Genomic DNA, 21,105 nt, shown 5'->3' with positions numbered 1-21,105 from the left:
CACCTGAAATTTGGTTATGCAGATAAACATAAATATTTACATAGGCAAGACATTTACAAATTGATGGGATTCAGTGTAGGCTGCACCAAAATGTGCCACTTTGGCATATTGATTATTTTGAATTAAAGTTACTTAAGAAATAGCCAGTGTAAGGATGCTGTCCTGGAAAGTAAAGAGACATTCTTATCACCAGACACAGGGAGTTCAAGGCCAAGAAGGCTGTATAAATGAACTCTATTACTTTACTAATTTACCACGTCAAGCCCAAACTTTTTTGTCTTATTGATTTGTATAAAAGCTGCCTGTTTGGGTTACTTCTTTGACTCTCATAAATGCAGTAAACATTTAAGCCCTCCATCAAAAACTAGTGACAAGAGAATTAAAATAAGACATCTCCTGGTGCCAACTTTACTGCACTGTGAATGAAATTATTTAGAAAATAGCAGCTTCATTTCCAAGGGGCACTTTTTTTGCACACACACCAATTTTGCATTCCATGACACCCCAATAAAAAATAAAATATTCTAGGCTAACTGTGTTAAGTTCACGCAGTAAAACATTTGTTTACAAAATTCTTTAAACATAAGTGGCACCTCTAAAAAAAAGTAAAAAGGGGGAGAAAGAGAAAAAAAATGATTCCATTTTGCTCCAGAATATGACAGGTCGTAGGCAGACAGAGGTTTACTGTGAAAGTTAGATAACGTGTTCTTGTGCCTGGAGTTCCCAGATGAGTCAACATTTCCAAAAACCACTGACAAGATGTCTACAAATAAATACAGAAATGACCAGGAAAATGACAACTATCCCATTAAGGAGTCAGCTGGGCAGTCAAAAGGCATCTTGCAATGAAACTGTTCACAAGTTATTTGAAGAGTCAAATTCAGGGTATTTTGTGATATTGTTACAAAGAAGGATTTGTTTTGAAATAAATAGTACAGAGAATTTTATAATAAAGTGGTTTTGTAGTAGCTGCTACTCCCAAAGAACATTCTTCATTTAGTGTCAACTTGGCTGTTATTGTAAAATAAAAAGTGTTAATAAATTTCAGAATTAAATAACTTGAAGGTGAAATTGTTTGTTCAGTCAAAACCTTTATTTCTTTAAAAACAATTGTTTGGCCCTAACCGGTTTGGCTCAGTGGATAGAGCGTCAGCCTGCAGACTGAAGGGTCCCAGGTTTGATTCCGGTCAAGGGCATGTACCTGGGTTGCGGGCACATCCCCAGTAGGGGGCGTGCAGGAGGCAGCTGATCGATGTCTCTCTCTCATCGATGTTTCTAACTTTCTATCCCTCTCTTTTCCTCTCTGTAAAAAATCAATAAAATATATTTTTTAAAAACAATTGTTTGTAATTGTTATTTGACACACCGACTGTGCTAAAAAATCCAAATCAAGAAAAGTCATAAGTCTACATCATCAATTTGCCACATCTATTGCTATAAAAATTAGCAAATATACTGGGGATGGTGTCCATGGTATGTCAAGATCCTGCTTCTTCCTATTATTGTAGAATAAGGAAGGAGGGCGAAAGCAGAAATGATAACTTTATGTCCATAGAATGAGAAAAAAGAAACGAGAAAAGAAACCAAATGAGGGATAAAGAAGAGATTTTGAAAAGGAAGAAATCAAATAATACTGGAACTCTATGACATTAACATAAAACCACAGCTCCAGAAACAGATGCTCTGTCAAAATTTATATTACCAAAATAATGCAAGAAGCAGAAAACTTGAAAAGACCAATTACTGTAGGATGGATTAGAAATATGATTAAACAGCAACCTTCATGAAGTACTAGGACTAGATGATTTCATAAATGAGTTCTAGGAAATATTAATAGCCCTGACCCTATTTAAAGTGTATTTGATCACAGAAGGAAATTTCCTCAATTTATTTTATGAAGCTTGTATAATTTGAAAAGGACAAGGTGTGCAAAGTAGGTTTACAGCTGTTTGTATGAAAAACAATGCAATAATTCATAAATAATAATATAAGAATAAACTCAGTGTTTTGCATACTCACAACTATAAACCTACTTTTGCCCCACCCTGTATTATAAGTAAAACTATAAATAAATCTGATATTCAAATAAATATATAAAATGGAAATAAAAATATTGAAAATAGAATGTGGTAATTGAAGCAAAAAATGGTATGTTGCAAAAAAAATAAGGTATAGTCTAGTAAAGGAAGATTGGGTTAATTGCAGAACATTTATCAACCTAATTAATTCATCCAGCATTTTAAAAAGAAATCATATTATCATACTAATATAGGTTCAAAATATTTAATAAAACACACTGCCATTTCTGAAAAGTGAAGGAAATGACTTAAACGTGGTAAAAACTACTTACTGAATACTAATAGCAATTACACAATAAATTACAAATTAATGAAATCCTTACATTTAAATTCAGAAAATTGACTGAGAGTTTTGTTATTGCCATTTATATTTAACATTTGCTTGGAGAGTCTTGTAAATACACTAAGAATGTAAAATAAATACTAAAAACATCAAACAAAAATGACAAAGTTTGTGTCTAAAGATAGCACCTATAAAACTAGAAAAATTTCATAAGAGGATTCTGATATGAAAAATGTTCCTAAACAACATATTTCTCCTATTTAAAAATAAGCACTTACAAAGAGGAAAATTGTCCATTCACAATTGTTATAAAACTTACAAAAACTTACAAACTACATAAAAACAAATATAATAAGAAAAGTACAAAATCTATATGTTGTTAATTGAATTAATGATTTTAAATTTAACATTAAAGACTAATGCTGGAGAATAGCCAAGGGAAGTATGAACAAGAGAAATATTGAGCAGATTTGTTTTACCATCTGTCAGAACATACTATAAACCCATTGCAATCTCCAGTTAGGGAGTGACATAGGATACAAATGAATTAGTGGAACAGAATAGCTAATTAGGGAAAACTATTTATGATAATTTAATACAAACAAATATGATATTTCTATTATTTGAGAAAATAAATACTGGTCCAAATGATTATCTATACAAAAGAAAATAGTGTTGGTGTCCCAGTTAGTACTAAAATATATTCCAGATGAATTAAAATTTTTCTATAAAAAGATTAAATAATAAGTATCTTAAGAAAAATGCAGGAGATTAAATATATACAAGAAACTAAGAAACTATAAATGTTTTATTTAACAAAAATAAAAATAAAAATTACTTGACCAAAGTGACCAAAATAAAAACATAATATAAAAGAGATTTGGAGATTTTCAATACATATTGAAGAATATCAGGTTAATTTCTATAATATTAAAATAGGTTAATTAGCTATAAATACAAGCTAACAAGAAAAAATAAACACAAAAGATGGGCAAAGATTTGGACATTTTACAAATTGTGAATTAATTTGACATCTTTAAAGAACAATTGAATAATAAAAATTAAATATAAGAAGTTCATGGTAAGTGTAAAACAGGAAGCAAATGACATGGATAAATACTTTTTTTTAAAAAAAAGTATGCATGTGGATATTAAAATAGAAAATATATTTTTAAAAATTATAACAATGCAATTCTTTCTGGTTACCAGGGATTTTAATGCTTTATTTTCATTTTTATACCTTTCTAAATTTTTTTATTTTCTGGACCCAATTACCCTTATCTTTCTTCAATCTTCTTCAGGTTAGTAACTGACAATTATATTCTATCAGTTGTAATTATCTATAATAATAAAAGTATAATATGCTAATTAGACCAGACATCCTTCCGGATGTCCTTCCAGGATGAAGCTGGGTCTGCAGCTGTGGGATCGAGGCAGCCACCATGGCTGCGAGGGAGGGATCCAGGCAGCCATGGCTGCAAAGGCCTACTCTTGCATAAATTTAGTGCATCGGGCCACTAGTTCAAGTATAAAGGTAGAATGATTATGAGCTCAGTAAAGGGAATTTACTAACTTACTACACATGTAAAGTATCAAAGACAGAATGTACACACACACACACACACACAACTTTTATGTTGCACCATTATCCTGTGACCTATTAAATACTTATTACCTATGTACTGTCATCCCCTTAACAGCTTGAGCTTTGGTTTTTTTAAATGCTGAAATCACAGTGCCTAGGAGAGTATCCAGGGCACAGTAAGTGCTAAATATTTGTATAAAAAAGAATTAAGTATTACTTTTACCAGAAAACAAATCTACAAAGCTTTTTTTATAAATTCATCAGGCCCTTTAGGTAAAACAACCTAATGCATAAGAAAAGCATTGTTATTTCCAGGAATTAGACAAAAGATATATTTTTCTTATGAATATTTAAAGCAATGTTTTCAACAAAATTTTGTAATAAAAATGTCATCAGTGTATTTCTTATAAAATCATTTAAATGTAGTTTAACTGACATATTGCTAAAATGACATTCTGAAGTAAAAATGTCCTGAAAGAACTAAAGTGATACAATACAGGTATCAAGTGCTGTTGGTGTAAAATAGGTTGTTACAGAGGCTGTGAGAGAATATAGGGACCAGTTATCCTTTAGCGAATTCTGCAAAAATATAATCTTTCTTAATGGAACTTTGATGTGTGTTGAGAAGCGTTGATTTTGAGGTTTACTGAAAAAGTGCTAGTCTCTAATACTGGTTAACTGGAGGCCCAGAGCTTCAACTGGCAGTTGACTGGCGGTTGGAAAGATACCATAGAGCTGAGGAGTCAGATAAAGCTTGTACCTGACAATGCAAACCACCCACCTTGGCACACAGGCCGGTAATGAGGCACAACAGTAGGATCATAGTTCTTTTGTAGAGAAAATACAGGGTTTGCCTTCACAGACAGAGGGGCAATCTGTATCCCACAAAATCTATACCATTAAATTAAGCTGCAATTGATTTTAAACTAGAGGACTATTTTGGGTGCAGGTATTCAACCTCCAATAGTTATTTAAAAATGATAATTTCAAGACAGTTCCCCAAGTACCTTATAACATATACTGGTTGCATAATACACACCCAAGTGATTGCATTATATAACTGTGCACAGGTGATTAAATAGAGGCTAGTGAAATGATTGGAGGCTTCTCCCCTACGTTATTACATTTTCGGTACTGAGTACTTAACACACCAAGTATCTAATAAAGACATTGTCATTTGTTCAGATCTCATTGGAAAAAAAGGAAATGACTCCAAAGTAAAACATGTTTAATGAGCTTCAATAGTTCATGTTCCACTTCTGATTAAAAACTGAGCATGCTACACACAGCCCTACAAGTATGAGCAGTAAAACATTAACAGCAGAGATATTTTAGTCAGTTGCTGGAAGAGGAAGATCACACATGTAAATATTGATTAATAAGTAGATTGGAATGATTGGCAGTTTACAATATGTGTAGGGGGCAACAGACACAAAGGAAGCTGAACTGGTAGGCAGAATTCTGTATTCTCTGGCGACTTGAGGAAGGAACATGTGAACAAAGGTGAGCATAAAAACAGGACTGGAAAACAGTGATATCCCCTCTACAACTTTTAGAACCTGCCAAGCATTTAAATCTCTGGAGAAGAAAAAAAGACAGATTTTAATAAGTAAGTTAAAAAGTATGTGAGTAAACAAATAGCTATCATATATGTGTGTGTGTGTGTGTGTATATATCTACACTAATAAAAGAGGAAGATGCAAATTGACTGTACCTCTGTGACGCCCACCAGCCAATCAGGAGTGAGTATGCAAATTAACCCCCAAAAAAGATGGAGGGTTAATTTGCATATACAGGCACAGAGCGAAGCCTGAAGGCTCCAGCCCGAGTGAAGACTGCAGCTGGAGCAGAGAAGCCAAGCCTTGCTGCGGCTGGAGCGGAGAAGCCTAGCGTCGAGGCTTGGCTTCTCTGCTGTGGCCAGAGCGAAGGCCTGGGTCCCGGGTGCTAGAGGAAAACCGGTGCCGGCAGCCAGGGGAAGGAAGGCCTATTGCATGAATCTTCGTGCAACGGGCCTCTAGTATATTAATAAAAGGGTAATATGCTAATTAGACCAGATGTCTTCTGGACATCCTTCCTGATGCCAGGCCCTGTTGAAGACGCCCTTCCCCTGTCCCGGTCCTGGTCCCAGGTGCCTGCGGCTGCAGTCCAGGCAAAGCTACCTGGGACCCAGATTGGAAGAAGCATGTCTGATGGGTCCAAGATTAGTGAGGGTGCAGGACGGGCTGAGGCGCCCCCCCCCCCCCATGCATGAATTTCATGCACTGGGTCTCTAGTATATATATATATATAATAATAAAAGTATAATATGCTAATTAGACTGGGCAGCTGAACGACTTTCTGGACATCGTTCTGGACAACCTTCCAGACGAAGCCAGGGCTGCGAGGGCCAAGCTCCTTGCATGAATTTCATGCATCGGGCCTCTAGTATATATATATATATATATATATATATATATATATATATATATATATATTTATATATATATATATATTTATATATATATATATATGTATATATAACTGTTACATAAAAATTATCTAGAGAAAACTAAGACAAATGTTCAAAAGCATAGAGAATCATCAAAATGTTATGTGTACAGTCCAGACTAGAAGGCATTCATGGTTTTAAGTAAAAGAGAGCCTACAAAATTTTTAATTAGGTCCACGCTTAGATACCTTATTTTAAAATTTTGAAACAAGTATGAAGTGATTATTCCAAGAAATTTTTAAAAGTTATTTACAAATGAAGAACATATTGATATCAGACTTCCCATCACTAACACTGCTTCCTAGAATCATCTGAGCAATAGTTTAGTGCTCTAAGAAAAAATAATTCTTATCATGAATTATGCATCTAGCAAAACTATTTCTCCAGTGTACAAAGGAAGAAAAAACTCAGAAATGTTATCTCACCTTTTCAGGAAATTTTGTGAAGAATATCAGAAAGAAAATTCATGGGATCTAAGCAAGCATGAATCTAACTCGGGAGAGCAGAGCAGGGAGACAGATGTTTACCAAATATAGAGAAAAATCAATTCTATTAGGAGCAAATGGACAAAATACCTTGAGAGGAATAAATCTCCAGGGAATAAGAGCCACCATTAAAACAAAAAGCTAAAGGTAAAATCATGGTCACATATAAAGAAATTGTCTAAATTCATGGTCTAAATTCAAACAGGAAAGTAATGAGTTTCCAAAATAAGAAGAAAAATAAATACCAAGCCATAGATTGAATGAAGACAAATTAGAAATTCTATCTAATAAAAGAGTAATATGCAAATTGACCATCACTCCAACACACAAGATGGCTACCCCCATGTGGTCAAAGATGGCTGCCCCCATGTGGACACAAGATGGCCTCCACAAGATGGCTGGCAGGTGAGGGCAGTTGTGGGCAATCAGGCCCGCAAGGGAGGGCAGTTGGGAGGAACCGGGCCTTCAAGGGAGGCCAGTTGGGGGCAATCAGGCCTGCAGGGGAGGGCAGTTAGGGGTGACTGGGCTGGCAGGGGAGGGCAGTTGGAGGGGACCAGGCCTGCACGGAAGGGCAGTTTGGAGGGACAAGGCCTGCAGGGGAGGGCAGTTGGGGGGAACCAGGCCTTCAGGAGAGGGCAGTTGGGGGGGACCAGGCCTGCAGGGGAGGGCAGTTGGGGGAACCAGGCTGGCAGGGGAGGGCAGTTAGGGGCAATCAGGTTGTCAGGGGAGGGCAGTTAGGGGCAACCAGGCTTTCAGGGTGGGGCAGTTGGGAGGGACAAGGCCTGCAGGGGAGGGAAGTTGGGGGAGACCAGACCTGCAGGGGAAGGCAGTTGGGGGGGGACCAGGCCAGCAGGGGAGGGCAGTTAGGGGTGATCAGGCCTGCATGGGAGGACAGTTGGGGGTGACCAGGCCTGCAGGGGAGGGCAGTTGGGGGGACAAGACCTGCAGGGGAGGGCAGTTGGGGATGATCAGGCCTGCAGGGGAGGACAGTTAGGGGCAAGCAGGCCAGCAGGGGAGGGCAGTTAGGGGTGACCAGGCCAGCAGAGGAGGGCAGTTAGGGGCAATTGGGCTGGCAGAGGAGCAGTTAGGCGTCCATCAGGCTGGCAGGGGAGTGGTTAGGGAGTGATCAGGCTGGCAGGCAGAAGCGGTTAGGGGCAATCAGGCAGGCAGGCAGGCGAGCGGTTGGGAGCCAGCAGTCCTGGATTGTGAGAGGGATGTCCAACTGCCTGGTGGGATCAGGCCTAAACGGGCAGTCGGACATCCCTTGAGGGGTCCCAGATTGGAGAGGGTGCAGGCTGGGCTGAGAGACACCTCCCCTCTCCCCCCCATGAACAAATTTTATGCACTGGGCCTCTAGTATATTTAGAAAAATTGTTTTTTAAAAATGGGTTGGTGGGAAGAGAGCTACCAAATAACTTGCATGCATATATGCATAACCCATGGACAATAGGGTGGTTAAAGTCTGGGGTAGGGGAGGTAAAGGTGTGCTAGAAGGGAGGTGGGGAGAGGACATAAGTAATACTTTCAACAAAAGAGATTAAAAAAAAGTTTGTTTTCTTCTTATAAGAATAAAGAAAGGCAACCAGAAGTCCAGTGGAGGGAGAAAGGGACTATAAAATATAAATGTAATTAAAAAAATATTAGACTACAATGACTTTGCTTTTACAAACATCTGAGGTACATATTCCAGAAAAATTACAAATAAATTAAGATCAATTGGAGAGGAGTAAGAAAAAGAACTTTTATTTTATGTCAAATTTTACTTTTTAGTTTAAAAAAATATCTACATGACTTAATTTGATTTTTTTTTTTATTTTAGAAAAGAAATGAATACATGCACATATATCACAACATGTTCCTTTAAACATTTTTTCTAAACGTATTCGATGATTTGCAAACATAAATTTAGATGGCCAAAATGTAGTGACTTATATTTACCATGTTCTGTAAATCTTCAGTCACAGCCTACCATCAGAATGTGAGCACCCAGTTTCTTCTTATAGAATAAATGGCCCATCGTTCCCAGAGGTAAAATATCCTTTTGAGAATAAATTGCATTCACCATGTCTCATTATGACATTTATTTTAGAGTAGGCTATATTTGTAAAACTTGTAACGATGATGGGTTTTTCCTTCTTCTAGGCTTATAGGAAAAGACTTATTTTCAAAACTAGTCTAAGTCATTAACAGTAGTCACTGTTAATTTACTACTATTCCAAGTCTCTTTACCACTAATCTACATTGATTTTCTGTCCTGAACACAGGAAGTGCACATTTTTAATGCTTTAGCTGCAGTGACTTTTCTTTTGGAGATTTTTTTTTCTCCTAGAAAAATTAAAGAGAAGAGGCAAAACAACTATATGAACATAGACAAACAACTTAAAAATGACTGCAATAGTGCATATATTTTTAGGGAGGTAACATTATTAGAGTGAAAAAAGCATATGACCTGGAAATAGGACTTAGAGAATGTTCCCCATTTATTCCCATGGGTTATATGGTACATGGAGATCTGAGCTTCATGAACAATTAAAATTCAAATAATGGCTGATCATCAGTAAACAGTAAATTCCAGAAATTTAGAAAAGTTTTCTTTTATAATACACATCGAGTATGTGACTATTTGCTTTTACAGACCCTCTGAGGTGTCTTATATATTTCCCAAATTGCCATATTAGGATGTTTTTACAAACTAGGTCTTCTCTTTGAATCCCAGTCACCAGGCAGCCTACAAGCCTTGCCCAGGATGGCGAGGATCCTCTCCTTTAGCACGCTGGCTCCAGGAAAAGCACAGTGAAGGAAGTCAGAGCAAGTGAAGCCTTGTCTGAAAATGCCTCACTGTTGTCTTTCTATTCTGCGCCCTCCCTCAATGGGGAGAACTCATCGACAAGCACATGCAATACCTTAAAAGATACTTCGTGGTGAAAACAGAAACAAAAACAAAGAAAACAAAACACCATTGTGGCCCAAATTAAGGAATCAAGTTTAGTACTCAGAAATAAGCAGACATTACCATTTAAAACTTTAATACATGAACTAAAAGAAATATTCTCTTCTTTTCATTATTTTGGAAGAATCAATAGGGACATAATGATATACATAGCCTAACAGTTTATTACTCTTAAAACACAAGGAATGAAAATTCATGAAGATTTGCTTGTCATCACAGCTCTGATTTATCAAATGAGCTATAACCACATTATTTTAATCTTTTGGTTTTCAGTCACAAAACAAAAACAACAACAACAATCTAATCTTCCCCATTCATTTGATTTTAGGATCAGTTACTGATGTCCTGAAGAATCTCCATTAGATATGTAATATACATACATATTTTTGGTATATATTATGGGTATTTTTTCAATTACATAGAAACAAATTCTCCCATCAATTATTTGAAGCTCTTTTGAAATAACAATTGTGGAGATACTTAATCCTTAATATATAATTATACATCATATATAAATTATATTATATATGCATATATGTTTACATAAGCATTGTCAACATCAAAATGTTTATTGCTATAAGAAAAATATAATTCTAACATTAATTTCTGGAAATTTAGGAAGGATACCCTGTGATACTGTTCTTCCCCAAGACTAAAATATCTATCACTAAGGGTTTTCTGTTCTTAATTCTTAAGACACTAGAGGCCCAGTGCAGAAATTCTTGCACAGTGGGGTCCCTTGGTCTGGCTGGAGATCGGGGCCAATCAGGGTAGGCCAGTCGGTGGGGGAGGACCATGGGAGGTTGGCCAGCTACAGGAGGTTGACTGTGGAAGTGCACTGACCACCAGGGGGCAGCTCCTGCATTGAGCATCTGCCCCCTGGTAGTCAGTGCACATCATAGCTACTGGCCAGCCGTCCAGTCGTAATGGTTGCTTAGGCTTTTATATATATAGACTAGTGGCCTGGTGCACGAAATTCGTGCATGGGGGGGGGCTGTTCCTCAGCCCAGCCTGTACCCACTCCAATCTGGGACCCCTCGAAGGATGTCCTATTGACGGTTTACAGAGATCAGGCCTAAACCGGCAGTCGGGCATCTCTCTCGCAATCCGGGACTGCTGGCTCCTAACCGCTCACCTGCCTGCCTAATTGCCCCTAACCACTCTGCCTGCCGGCCTTCTTGCCCCCAACTGCCCCCCTGCCGCCGGCCTGCTCACCCCCAAATGCCCCCCCTGCCAGCCTGATCACCCCAACTGCCCCCCGTGTCAGCCTGCTCACCCCCAACTGCCCCCCTGCTGGCCTGCTCGCCCCCACCCTCCCTCCCCACTGGCCTACTCACCCCCAACTGCCCCCCTGCTGACCTGCTCACTCCAAACTTCCCCCCCCCGCTGTCCTGATCACCTCCAACTGACCCCCACTGATGGCCTGCTTGCCCCCAACTGGCCCCCCTGCTGGTCTGCTTACCCCCAACGGCCCCACCCCCCACCAGTCTGATCACCCACAACTGCCGTCCCATCCTGGCCTGATCACCTACAACTGCCCTCCCCTCTTGCCTCTAACCGCCTCTACCTCGGCCCCGCCACCATGGCTTTGTCCAAAAGAATGCCTAGAAGGTCTCCTGGAAGGACTCCCAGTCTAATTAGCATATTACCCTTTTATTAGTATAGATAGAGGCCTGGTGCACGGGTGGGGGTTGGCTGGTTTGCCCTGAAGGGTGTCCCAGATCAGGGTGGTGGTTCCCTTGGGGCATGGAGTGGCCTGGACGAGGGGCCTGTGGTGGTTTGCAGGCTGGCCACGCTCCCATGGGGTGAGGGTCCCTGCTGGGGGGGCATGGCCAGCCTAGGTGAGGGGCTGAGGGCTGTTTTCAGGCTGGCCACACTCCCTTCAGGGTGGGGGTCACCTCTGAGGTGCCTGGCCAGCCTGGGTGAGGGGCTGATGGCTGTTTGCAGGCTGGCCACAACCCCTTCAGTGTAGGGGTCCCGCTGGGGTGCCTGGCCAGGCTGGGTGAAAGGCTGAGGACTGTTTTCAGGCTGGCCACACACACCCTCCCCTCTTCACGACCCAAGCTCCCAGCCCCTCCTTTTTTTCTTTTCTTTTCTTTTTTTTTTATTTTCTGTGCCTCCTTCAGCGGAGGTCAGGGCTGGCTGGAAGCAAGTATCTGGGATTTATTTATCTTCTACAATTGAAACTTTGTAGCCTTGAGTGGAGGCCAAGGCAGGCCAGGACTTCAGAAGCTTGGCTTCCTCCATCGCTGGGGGCAACCCTAGCCTCCTGCTCTCTCCAGCTCCGTGGTAGCAGCCATTTCTGTTGGGATTTATGTATCTTCTATAATTGAAACTTTGTAGCCTTGAGTGGAGGCCAGGGCCGGCTAGGGCAGGTGGGAAGCTTGGCTTCCTCCATTGCCGGGGGCAACCCAAGCCTCCTGCTCGCTCCAGCTCCGTGGCCGCTGCCATATTCATTGGGTTAATTTGTATACTTGCTCTGATTGGTTGGTGGGCATAGTGGAGGTACAGACAATTTGCATGTTTCTCTTTTATTAGATAGGATGAGGTCATTTCTTCATTAAATACAGAGTTAAAAATGTAATCCTTGATATAGAGATGGCCGACCACAATTTAAATCTAAATGCTCTTCCAATTGCAAATTCCATAATGGATTTTAAACTTGCCAACAACTTAACAAAACTTTTCAGCTAGATTGTGGCCCTCTCAGCTGTGTTCCTAGGAGACATTTCAATACAGTGGTTAAGAGCGTGGGTTTGGCAGTTAGGAGGACCTGGGGGCACATCCTAACTCTATCAGTTCATAGTCATATGGGCTTAGGCAAAAGTGCTGTTAAGTTCAGGTGAGGTTTATAGGATTTGTAGAGGTGGAGGGTAACAAAAGTGGCAAGAATAAAATATATGATGCTTACAAATATTACCTTGATTTTGGTATGCTGTACTCTTCTACATTTTTATAAAATTTAAGTAATACATTTTTAGCTATTTTTAATTCATATCTAGTTTTGAGACTGGGTTTCTTGGATCAAGCCAATGGATCCAAACTGTATAAGGTATTTTTATTCTTTCAAATAACTTCATTAAATAGAAAGAAGCAAAGAAATGACTTATGACATAAGGTAATGCTTTCATGAGAGCCATGTATGTGTTTATTCATGAATTATTTCACCAGAGTTAATTGGGACTTTTTTTTTTATTTTGTGGGGGGATGGGGAGTGATACTGTTGAGAATTACACAATTTAGATGCTTTCTATGAATTCTGGCTTTAGGTTTCCTTTGCTTGGAATCGAAATAATCAATTTCATTTTCCTTCAATACATTATACTCCTTGAAAGCCAGAGGCCCTCAAATAATACTAATAACTTCTTGTACCAATTAACTGCTTTAAATTTTTTAAATTTCTTCTTTACTCTTAATTATACCAATACTCTCTACATTTTATTTGTTGATAATGTATACCGTGTTTCAGATGATGCCAACATGCTTTTTTGGGACTTTTTTTCAGTTAAATAGAGTAAAATGTTACATCAATAAATCAAAAGCTTTACAAACAGCAAATGTGAAAAGGGACGCATTTCTTAGACTCTATTTCAGGGTATCTGACTTTTTGTTTTAGTAAATTTAGACCTAAAGATAATGAAGCCTTAACATTACACTTTTCAAATAATATATACATTTTATAATGTTTAAAGAAATATAAGATATCTCAAAGAGAAAGTTAATTTTAATATGAGAAAAATAATAAATATCAAATGAAAATTTATAATATTTAAAGATTAAATATCTTTACTATGTGATCCATATATAGATAAACACTAAGACTCCAGGAGGGAAATGAACAATGAACACCAAAAGATAATCTCCCAAAAGGAAATAAAAATGGTTAATGAACATATGAAAAAGCCCAACTCAGTAAAAATAAGAAATGCAATTTAAAATATATTTTCTTCTCCTATCAGATTAACGAAAGTGAGAACAGATAATATTCAGGGTTAGCCGGAGTGCAGTGAAATAGACTCTGCTGTACAGTGGTGGGAGGAAAATTCAGTAAAATAATTAGGGGTAGGTAATTCTCAGTTATATATTAAGAGCCTTAAAATTATTCATATTATTTCATTATACCTAGGAAATTCCTCCTAAGGAATTAATTTGCAAATAAAGATGAGGAATTTTTGTGGAGATAATAGGGAATTGTTTATAATAATGACATGGAAATAGCATAATGTATTTAAAAAACAGCAAATGTATTATATATTACATTATATAGTATAACGTATAACATTAGTATAATTGGTAGAATGAACAATGAATTGGTCATATAAGTTTCAAATTGTTTGATAAGATGCTAAACCCAGTCCCTTCATTGACCAAAATTTTTGTCATCTAGGATGCCATTGTCTTTTAATTGTAGTAGTAGTTGTAGTAGTAGTTGTTTTTTTCCATTTAAGGGAAACTGAAAAATCTTAATTCCATTTTTATGGCAAATTATCTATTTTTCTGATTGCACTTTTGACTTTCAACATGGTATCACAGCCACCAGATTCCATGAATTATACAGAAATGGTTTGTTATACAGAAATTACACCAAAATAGGTAACTAGAACAGCAATTGGTACTAAAATTTGAGTGGTGCTGTAACATAAACCCAAAAGGCTCAGCATTAGTTTGGAGATAAGAAGGCGGGTGGAGCCAGGAGGGCAGCAAGGAGAGTGTAGGTGGAGATAGGAAGAACATAAGGAAGCTGTTTTAGAGGGCCAGAGACAAGAGGACTCATGAAGATAACTGTCAGAACAGTCAGCCTGACCACAGCCTGCAGTAACTGGGAAGACAGAGAATCTATAATAATAAAAGTGTAATATGCTAATTATATCCGTCAGCCGACCCACCTTCCAGACGTCCTTCTGGACGAAGCCGGGGCTGCGAGGGCCGAGCCACTGGCACGAATTTCGTCCAGCGGGCCTCTAGTCTACCTATAAACTTGTGGACCAGGCTAAGGGGGTTTCAGGCAAAGAATTGACCGTGTTACTTGTCACCTTTTAAACACATATAACATGATATTTAAGAGAAAAATGAGCAAAAAGAGAACAATTCATTTTTCAAGTATTATTTACAGGTTATATTTCCAACTCAGGAATTGCTGATTTAGAAAATAAAAGTTTCACATTTACAGTATCTCCAGTTGTCAAGAGATTTTCCAAGTAAGACAATGTCTCAAAGAAAAGATCAAATTCAAAATGCTGTCTGCTAGTCAAGATCAAATCAAAGATGTAGCTCTACCACACCTTGTTAAGACCTCAGAAAGATTTCAGACTTTCTGAGCTATACAAAAGTTCTAACAATCTTAAAGATGTCCCATGGCATCCCTTTTTGCCTTTCATGCGAGAGAGAGCAGCCCGTCTTGAAAAGATTTGTAGGTATGTATTTTATCTTCAGGGATGGGATTATAATTTGATACATAGAAATCACGTACCATATTTTAGAGTTGTAGCAGCTTGGAATAAAAGGGACAGAAATAGTTCAACTACCAGCTTGGAACACCTTACTCTCTTTTAAAGTGCCTGCCGGACTACTGTTAATCTATACAGTTTAGTATTATTTTCAAATAGTAGTAACAATAAAGAGCAAACTATTATAGCTAACATTTATTGACAAATTTTTAAACACCAAGTTTTGTGCTAAGGGTATTTTATAGAATATCTCATTTATTCCTCAAAACAAACCTCCGAGTTTTTAAACTGTACAAACATTTTGATCCACACCTAGATTTTTGTCCCAAGAATCTCATCAGAAATGGAGATGACATATCTATATGTATAATGATCAGAGTGGCATCATTTGTAAGAATAAAATCATGGAGAAATCTCAAAGTCTTTTATAATAAAAGACAAGTTAAGAATATTTTATATAATGGCTTATAATTCATCAATTAATTAAAGCATATGAATTAATATAATTACTGCTTTCATTTAAAAGATAGGAACATTGAGGATCAGTGAGGTTATGCTCTCTAAGGTCACTCAAAGTTTAGCTCAGTTGGTTAGAGATCATCCCAACAGGCCAAGTTTGCGGGGTTGATCCTGGGTCAGGGCACACACAGAATCAGCCAATGAGTGCATAGATAAGTAGAACAACAAATCAAGGTCTCTCTCTCTCTCTTCTTTCCTCTCGCGCTCTGAACTCAATCAATAAGCAAAAATATTAAAGTTACACAGAGTTTGGCATATGCAAGATTTCAACCCTGGTATTATGACTTCACTCCCAAACCCTGTAAGAGTGTGCCTATATTGGATCAAAGTACAATTTATATTTTAAAAAATGAACCATACTATTAATATCCTGTGCATTGGAAAACTTCACTCTGCAATAGAACACATCTGTCTTTTTATGAGATTTGCATGGGTACATAGCCTTAGATATGACATGCACTCAGTTTCTGGGTGTGCACTCTGAAAAGACTATGAACTTTTTGCTCATCTTTAAGCAGACAGTGAATGCCTAGGCCCCACTTGCTATCATAGTGCCTATTTCTGAACCAAGGAGCATTAATCTGGGTTCCAGATGACAAAGAGAACAGGTCAGAGGAGGCATCTTTTATGTGAGGGAGGGCTTCCTGAGACCCAGACAACCTGCTGGCTTGTGCTGAATAAGGCAGAGCTTCACCTGTGCTATCTTCTACGTCTACTTTCACTGCAAACTCACTTTATAATTTTAAATAAATGCCTATAGACTTTTCCTTTGTTAAAATAGAAGACAGAGGAAAAAAAATGATGAGACAGAAAAAAAGACATTAATGAAGAGCTATAGCTGAGATCTGAGGCACATACAAAAGTAAAAAAATCCCAAGTTATGGTTCCCATAGCAACTGCAACACAGTTGGATTTCACTTTTATGTTAAGTAAGCTTAACTTGAGTGGGAATGCAAAATACTTTCTCTGAGCCAAAAAGGAAATCATGGAGAACACAGAGATATTGGTGCAGACTCCTTTGGCTTTCAAACGTCAATTTTTAACCCTAATATGTATTAATATGTTCACACTGAAACTATAAATTCATTTGTATTAATTTAAACTATCTTTATTCAATTTTAAAATATCATTATTTAAAATGGGAAAATTCCCATTAAATCTATTATGTCAGAGGCTATGACTTTATATTTTGTAAACATAGGGACATAATTCTGCTTTTAATTACAAAAGAAAATTTGATGTAAGTACACTTTATGAAACCAATTGGATTGCATTCACTGTCATATGCTTTAAACTTGACATTTTCAGCTATTGTATATGCCATTTGAAAATATGAAAACAAACATACTTTAAGAAGAGGTTATGCATATAAATTTTTAAGACTTTTTCATATATTTCTCTATTTCAGTAACATTTGAAAAAGGTAGGAAGGTTACTTACTCCTTTTATGTAACGAGGTCTATATTGAATAGTTCCAAATAAACCAAGAATGACGATAATAATATGTACAAAATTTGCCAGGATAGGTGCCCACTGATATCCAAGGAAGTCAAATATTTGCCTCTCCAGCACACAAACCTAGAATAGCAAAATGGGATACACAGATGAGCACACTGGTGAAAGAAAGCATTGGATCTCACTGACACCATGATTAGCAATTTAACTGTGGTACCCATATCTGGCATTAGACTTTAACAGTATGAATGACATTTTCAGGTCTATTTCAAATGAAAACTATGGGGGCTGTGGATCCATAGACACTAACAATCCTCTCAGGGTTGAGTTTGTGGAGGCTTCTAGCAATATTCACAGGATGTCACCTGTGCAGTCACAGGATAAATTATATTGCCATAGTTGAGCTCATCAACCAGAAAGTTCTTTGGGGAGTCCACAGGAAGGGTTTGTGGTTAGTATCTGCTCAATGTCCTTACAATAAGGGAAGAGAACAAAAGGGGCTGATATAGAAGAAAAAGAACTACTGAGTAAGTCAAGAGGCCTGAATTCTACATGCAGATCTGCCACTAAGCAGTTGCAGTGCCCCCAGTAAGCCATTTCCTTTCTCTAGGGGTCTGATTCCTCATCTGCAAAATGCAGGACTCCAACTAATATCTAGGGTCCTTCTAACCCTAAGAGTATTGGATTGAAAATCAAACATGGCTTTTTGTCATACCCTGTTAGCTACCGTAACCAAGTAAAAGGAGGGCTCTAAAAGAAAATTAAATAATGGAATTAATTTTCTATTCCAATGGAAACAAAAAATAAAAATAAAGCATTACTGTTATAAGAAAGCAAGGAACTGAAGTCATTTCAAATGCTACATTCATCTGTGCTTATAGTTTTACAATGAAGATATATGTAAATATGCAGTCAGGGGGGGAAGCAAACCAAACAAACAACCAAAAAAAAAAAAAAAAAAGATAAAACTAAGATTGGTTCTAGTCCAGAAGCGGCATTTTATACTGAAAAGTGAAACCTGGACAGATGGCAAGTCTCTCTTCAGATCTAATGAAGCAAGAGGAGAGGGGTGTCTTAAACCCAGCTTGATGCTTCCTGCCTGCCCCAGGTGGAATGACAATAAACTGTCTGTCTGAATTGAAACACTGTGAAAGGACCTGATGTTCCAAACAAAGATTCAACAAAACTTTTTAACTCAGGCTGTAAAGGAAAATTATTTGTAAAACCCCCGTTACCAACATCACTATGCTTTAAACTTCATTCTTGTCAGAAGGACATCCTAACTCTTGAAACTGTTAAATGAAATACGTGTAGCTTAGTTTGAAGACCGCTTGAATGATCAGCGTTCCCACCGAATTTCTTTAGCTGAGCAGCACATGTTTCCATCAGGCAGGGAAAGAGAAAAGAAGCTCATGACAACTGTTCACACAGCACCTGTTTTTCCTGAGGCACACTGGGTACCATTGTTGTGGTTGCAACGTAACAGCCCTGCCTAGTCAAATCCTCATTTTCACTTAGTCATGGCAATGCTTACAAAAAGAGCAGCTAAGTCTGTTCCAGCCCGAATATAAATCCACAAATACCAACAGAGTCCCAACAGTGGAAAGTAGTGTTCTGACTAATAACCAGACTGGCATGGAACTTGCACGTGACCCCAGACTCATAACCTTGAACTGCCTTCTGATGAAACAGTCCTTCAACTGTGAGCATGCCGTTAATACTTCCTATAAAGAAGACCCACTGTGACGTTCGGTGGTGTTACATGTGTCTTGTTGGAATACATCAATGGTGTAAAACATAGGTGGTGATTCTCAGAGCACCATTGCTAATCATCTATGTAAAAGCCCATTCTAACAGAGATTTCTCTTATCTATAGCCTATGAATAAATAGTGAGTAGGGATGTAAAACAGCAGCAAGAAGAATGTAAACTATAAATTTTGAGCATCATAACTGTGGGGACACAACAGGGAAAAAGTATAGAGCATGAAGCACATCAGTCAAACAGCGGGTAATCCCATTAATGCTTGAATTATGGAAGAAAATAGCAGTGCCGTCGTTAATTATAAAGAATATATAGATGATAATATACTTGCTATGACTGCAAAGCTAAAATAAAGTCACATCAACGTTTATCAGCCTTTTTTTTCCTGACAGAACTAATAGTGTCATCAAATATTATTTACAAGGTTATGCAGACTGAATAAGTTAATGTGCAATTCTTCACTTATAACATTTCTGCCATTTCCTCTTTTTTTGATTGGCCATATTAGCCATCATACGTAGCTTTATCATGGATTGTGTAATTTAGAGCTAGGACTGAAAAAATAGAAGATTCGCTAAAAAAGAAAAAATGAGTGAGTATCATAGTAATGACTTAGAGAAGTAGTTTCAGTTTTTTTCCAAGAATCTCTTCCAAGAGGATGTGTTGCAACTATAAAATTACTGGGAGAGGTGTGGGGTTGGGGGAAAGAGAAAACATATTTGGTCTCTGTGCATGGTCCCTGTGTCTGCCCCTACTGTGTGGACTCCAGGCACACCTAGTTCCAAAACAAAACGCTTTCACAGTTTATGTTGCTGACCTCCGCTTGTTACACGACACGCTCCATTTTTACCTTCTTTATTTAGTCCAGAGAACGTCTGATCACACTTGTCAGATCATGACATTATATCATCATGGGTCAAGGCAAACCTCCTTTTTTTCTTTGCTCATTTTACTTTCTTCTTTGCCTCTTTCAACCCATGTTCTCAGTGTTATCCCCCTTTCTCTCATTGGACCCTTGGTTATATATATAAATTTTATGTTATTTCAATCACCTGACTTACAAATATATGTATATGCCTTGGAAAACATATGCTGCTGCTGAGTGTGTGATTTTCATATTAAAAACCTCATGGGCTAAGTCTCTTTCATGCTTGTCTATTTTACTCTATAAATTGTGGGGGGGTTTTTGTGTGTTTGGTTTCTGAACCCTAACCTATTATAAATGCACTAGAGGCCCGATGCATGAAATTCGTGCAAGAGTAGGCCTTCCTTCCCCTGCCTGCCAGCACCGGCTTCTCTCTGGCACCCAGGACCCGGGCTTCCCTCGCAGCCCCGGCATTGTCCGGAAGGTCGTCCAGAAGAATGTCTGGTCCAATTAGCATATTATGCTTTTATTATTATAGATAACTTGGTGCTTTCCACAAAGAATTCTGTTCCCTTCCATTACTATCACTTAGGAGGTTTTTTACTTTTTTAATATAAATAGGGGCTATCTTTATCAATTATTTCTGCATCTATGAAGATATTTACTTCATACTCTTAGATCATTAATGTGACTGACTATATTACCCATTTTTGTCATGTTCAGATATGACTTTTGATGATGTTTTACAAGTACTGAGCAACACAAAGCATAGGTAAGGTACTAGTGAGTGTGTGGGATTGGAAATACGTGATGAGATGAATTTGACAATTTTTATGTTATCCGGCAGAATCAGCCTTATATGATGAGACATGCTAACATCTGAAATGGTTCTTAGGGCAGAAATTCTCAAACTCTCACGAGGGCCCAGGTGTAGCTGTTCAAATGACACCCTCACTATAGATCTACATATCTGGTTCTGATCCACTTCCAAGTCTATTCATGTGGCAAGTACATACAAACAAAAACATCGCGATGTGGCTAACATTACCAATACACAGAAACGCATATGAGGAATGGGTTGACTATACTTAATAAGGGACTTTAGGAATTAGGTAGAATCAGTTGCTAAGTTCACCATTAGCATTAGCTATTTGTTCAATACTGACGTTTTATTCATCAAGAGCTCA

General features: G+C 38.1%; 1 protein-coding gene across 3 annotated transcripts in view; it reads right to left on the bottom strand.

Moving 5' to 3' along the window:
* Nucleotides 1–21,105, bottom strand: part of NKAIN2 (sodium/potassium transporting ATPase interacting 2) — a gene marked incomplete at its 3' end in the record, with an annotated part of 821,309 nt that overhangs the window by 406,619 nt on the left and 393,585 nt on the right. For 2 of the 3 annotated variants that reach the window (XM_080663586.1, XM_080663587.1), the window contains exon 2: nt 17,276–17,413. The exons of the other annotated variant lie outside the window; for it this stretch is intronic. In XM_080663586.1, the coding sequence (XP_080519712.1) occupies nt 17,276–17,413 (138 nt within the window). The remainder of the gene's footprint in view (nt 1–17,275; nt 17,414–21,105) is intronic. 3 annotated transcript variants of the gene reach the window in all.

Source organism: Plecotus auritus (assembly GCF_963455305.1).
Source record: "Plecotus auritus genome assembly, chromosome: 4".
Classification (NCBI taxonomy): domain Eukaryota; kingdom Metazoa; phylum Chordata; class Mammalia; order Chiroptera; family Vespertilionidae; genus Plecotus; species Plecotus auritus.
Note: the sequence above shows the minus strand (reverse complement) of the source record. Positions and strands in the feature narration are given on the sequence as shown.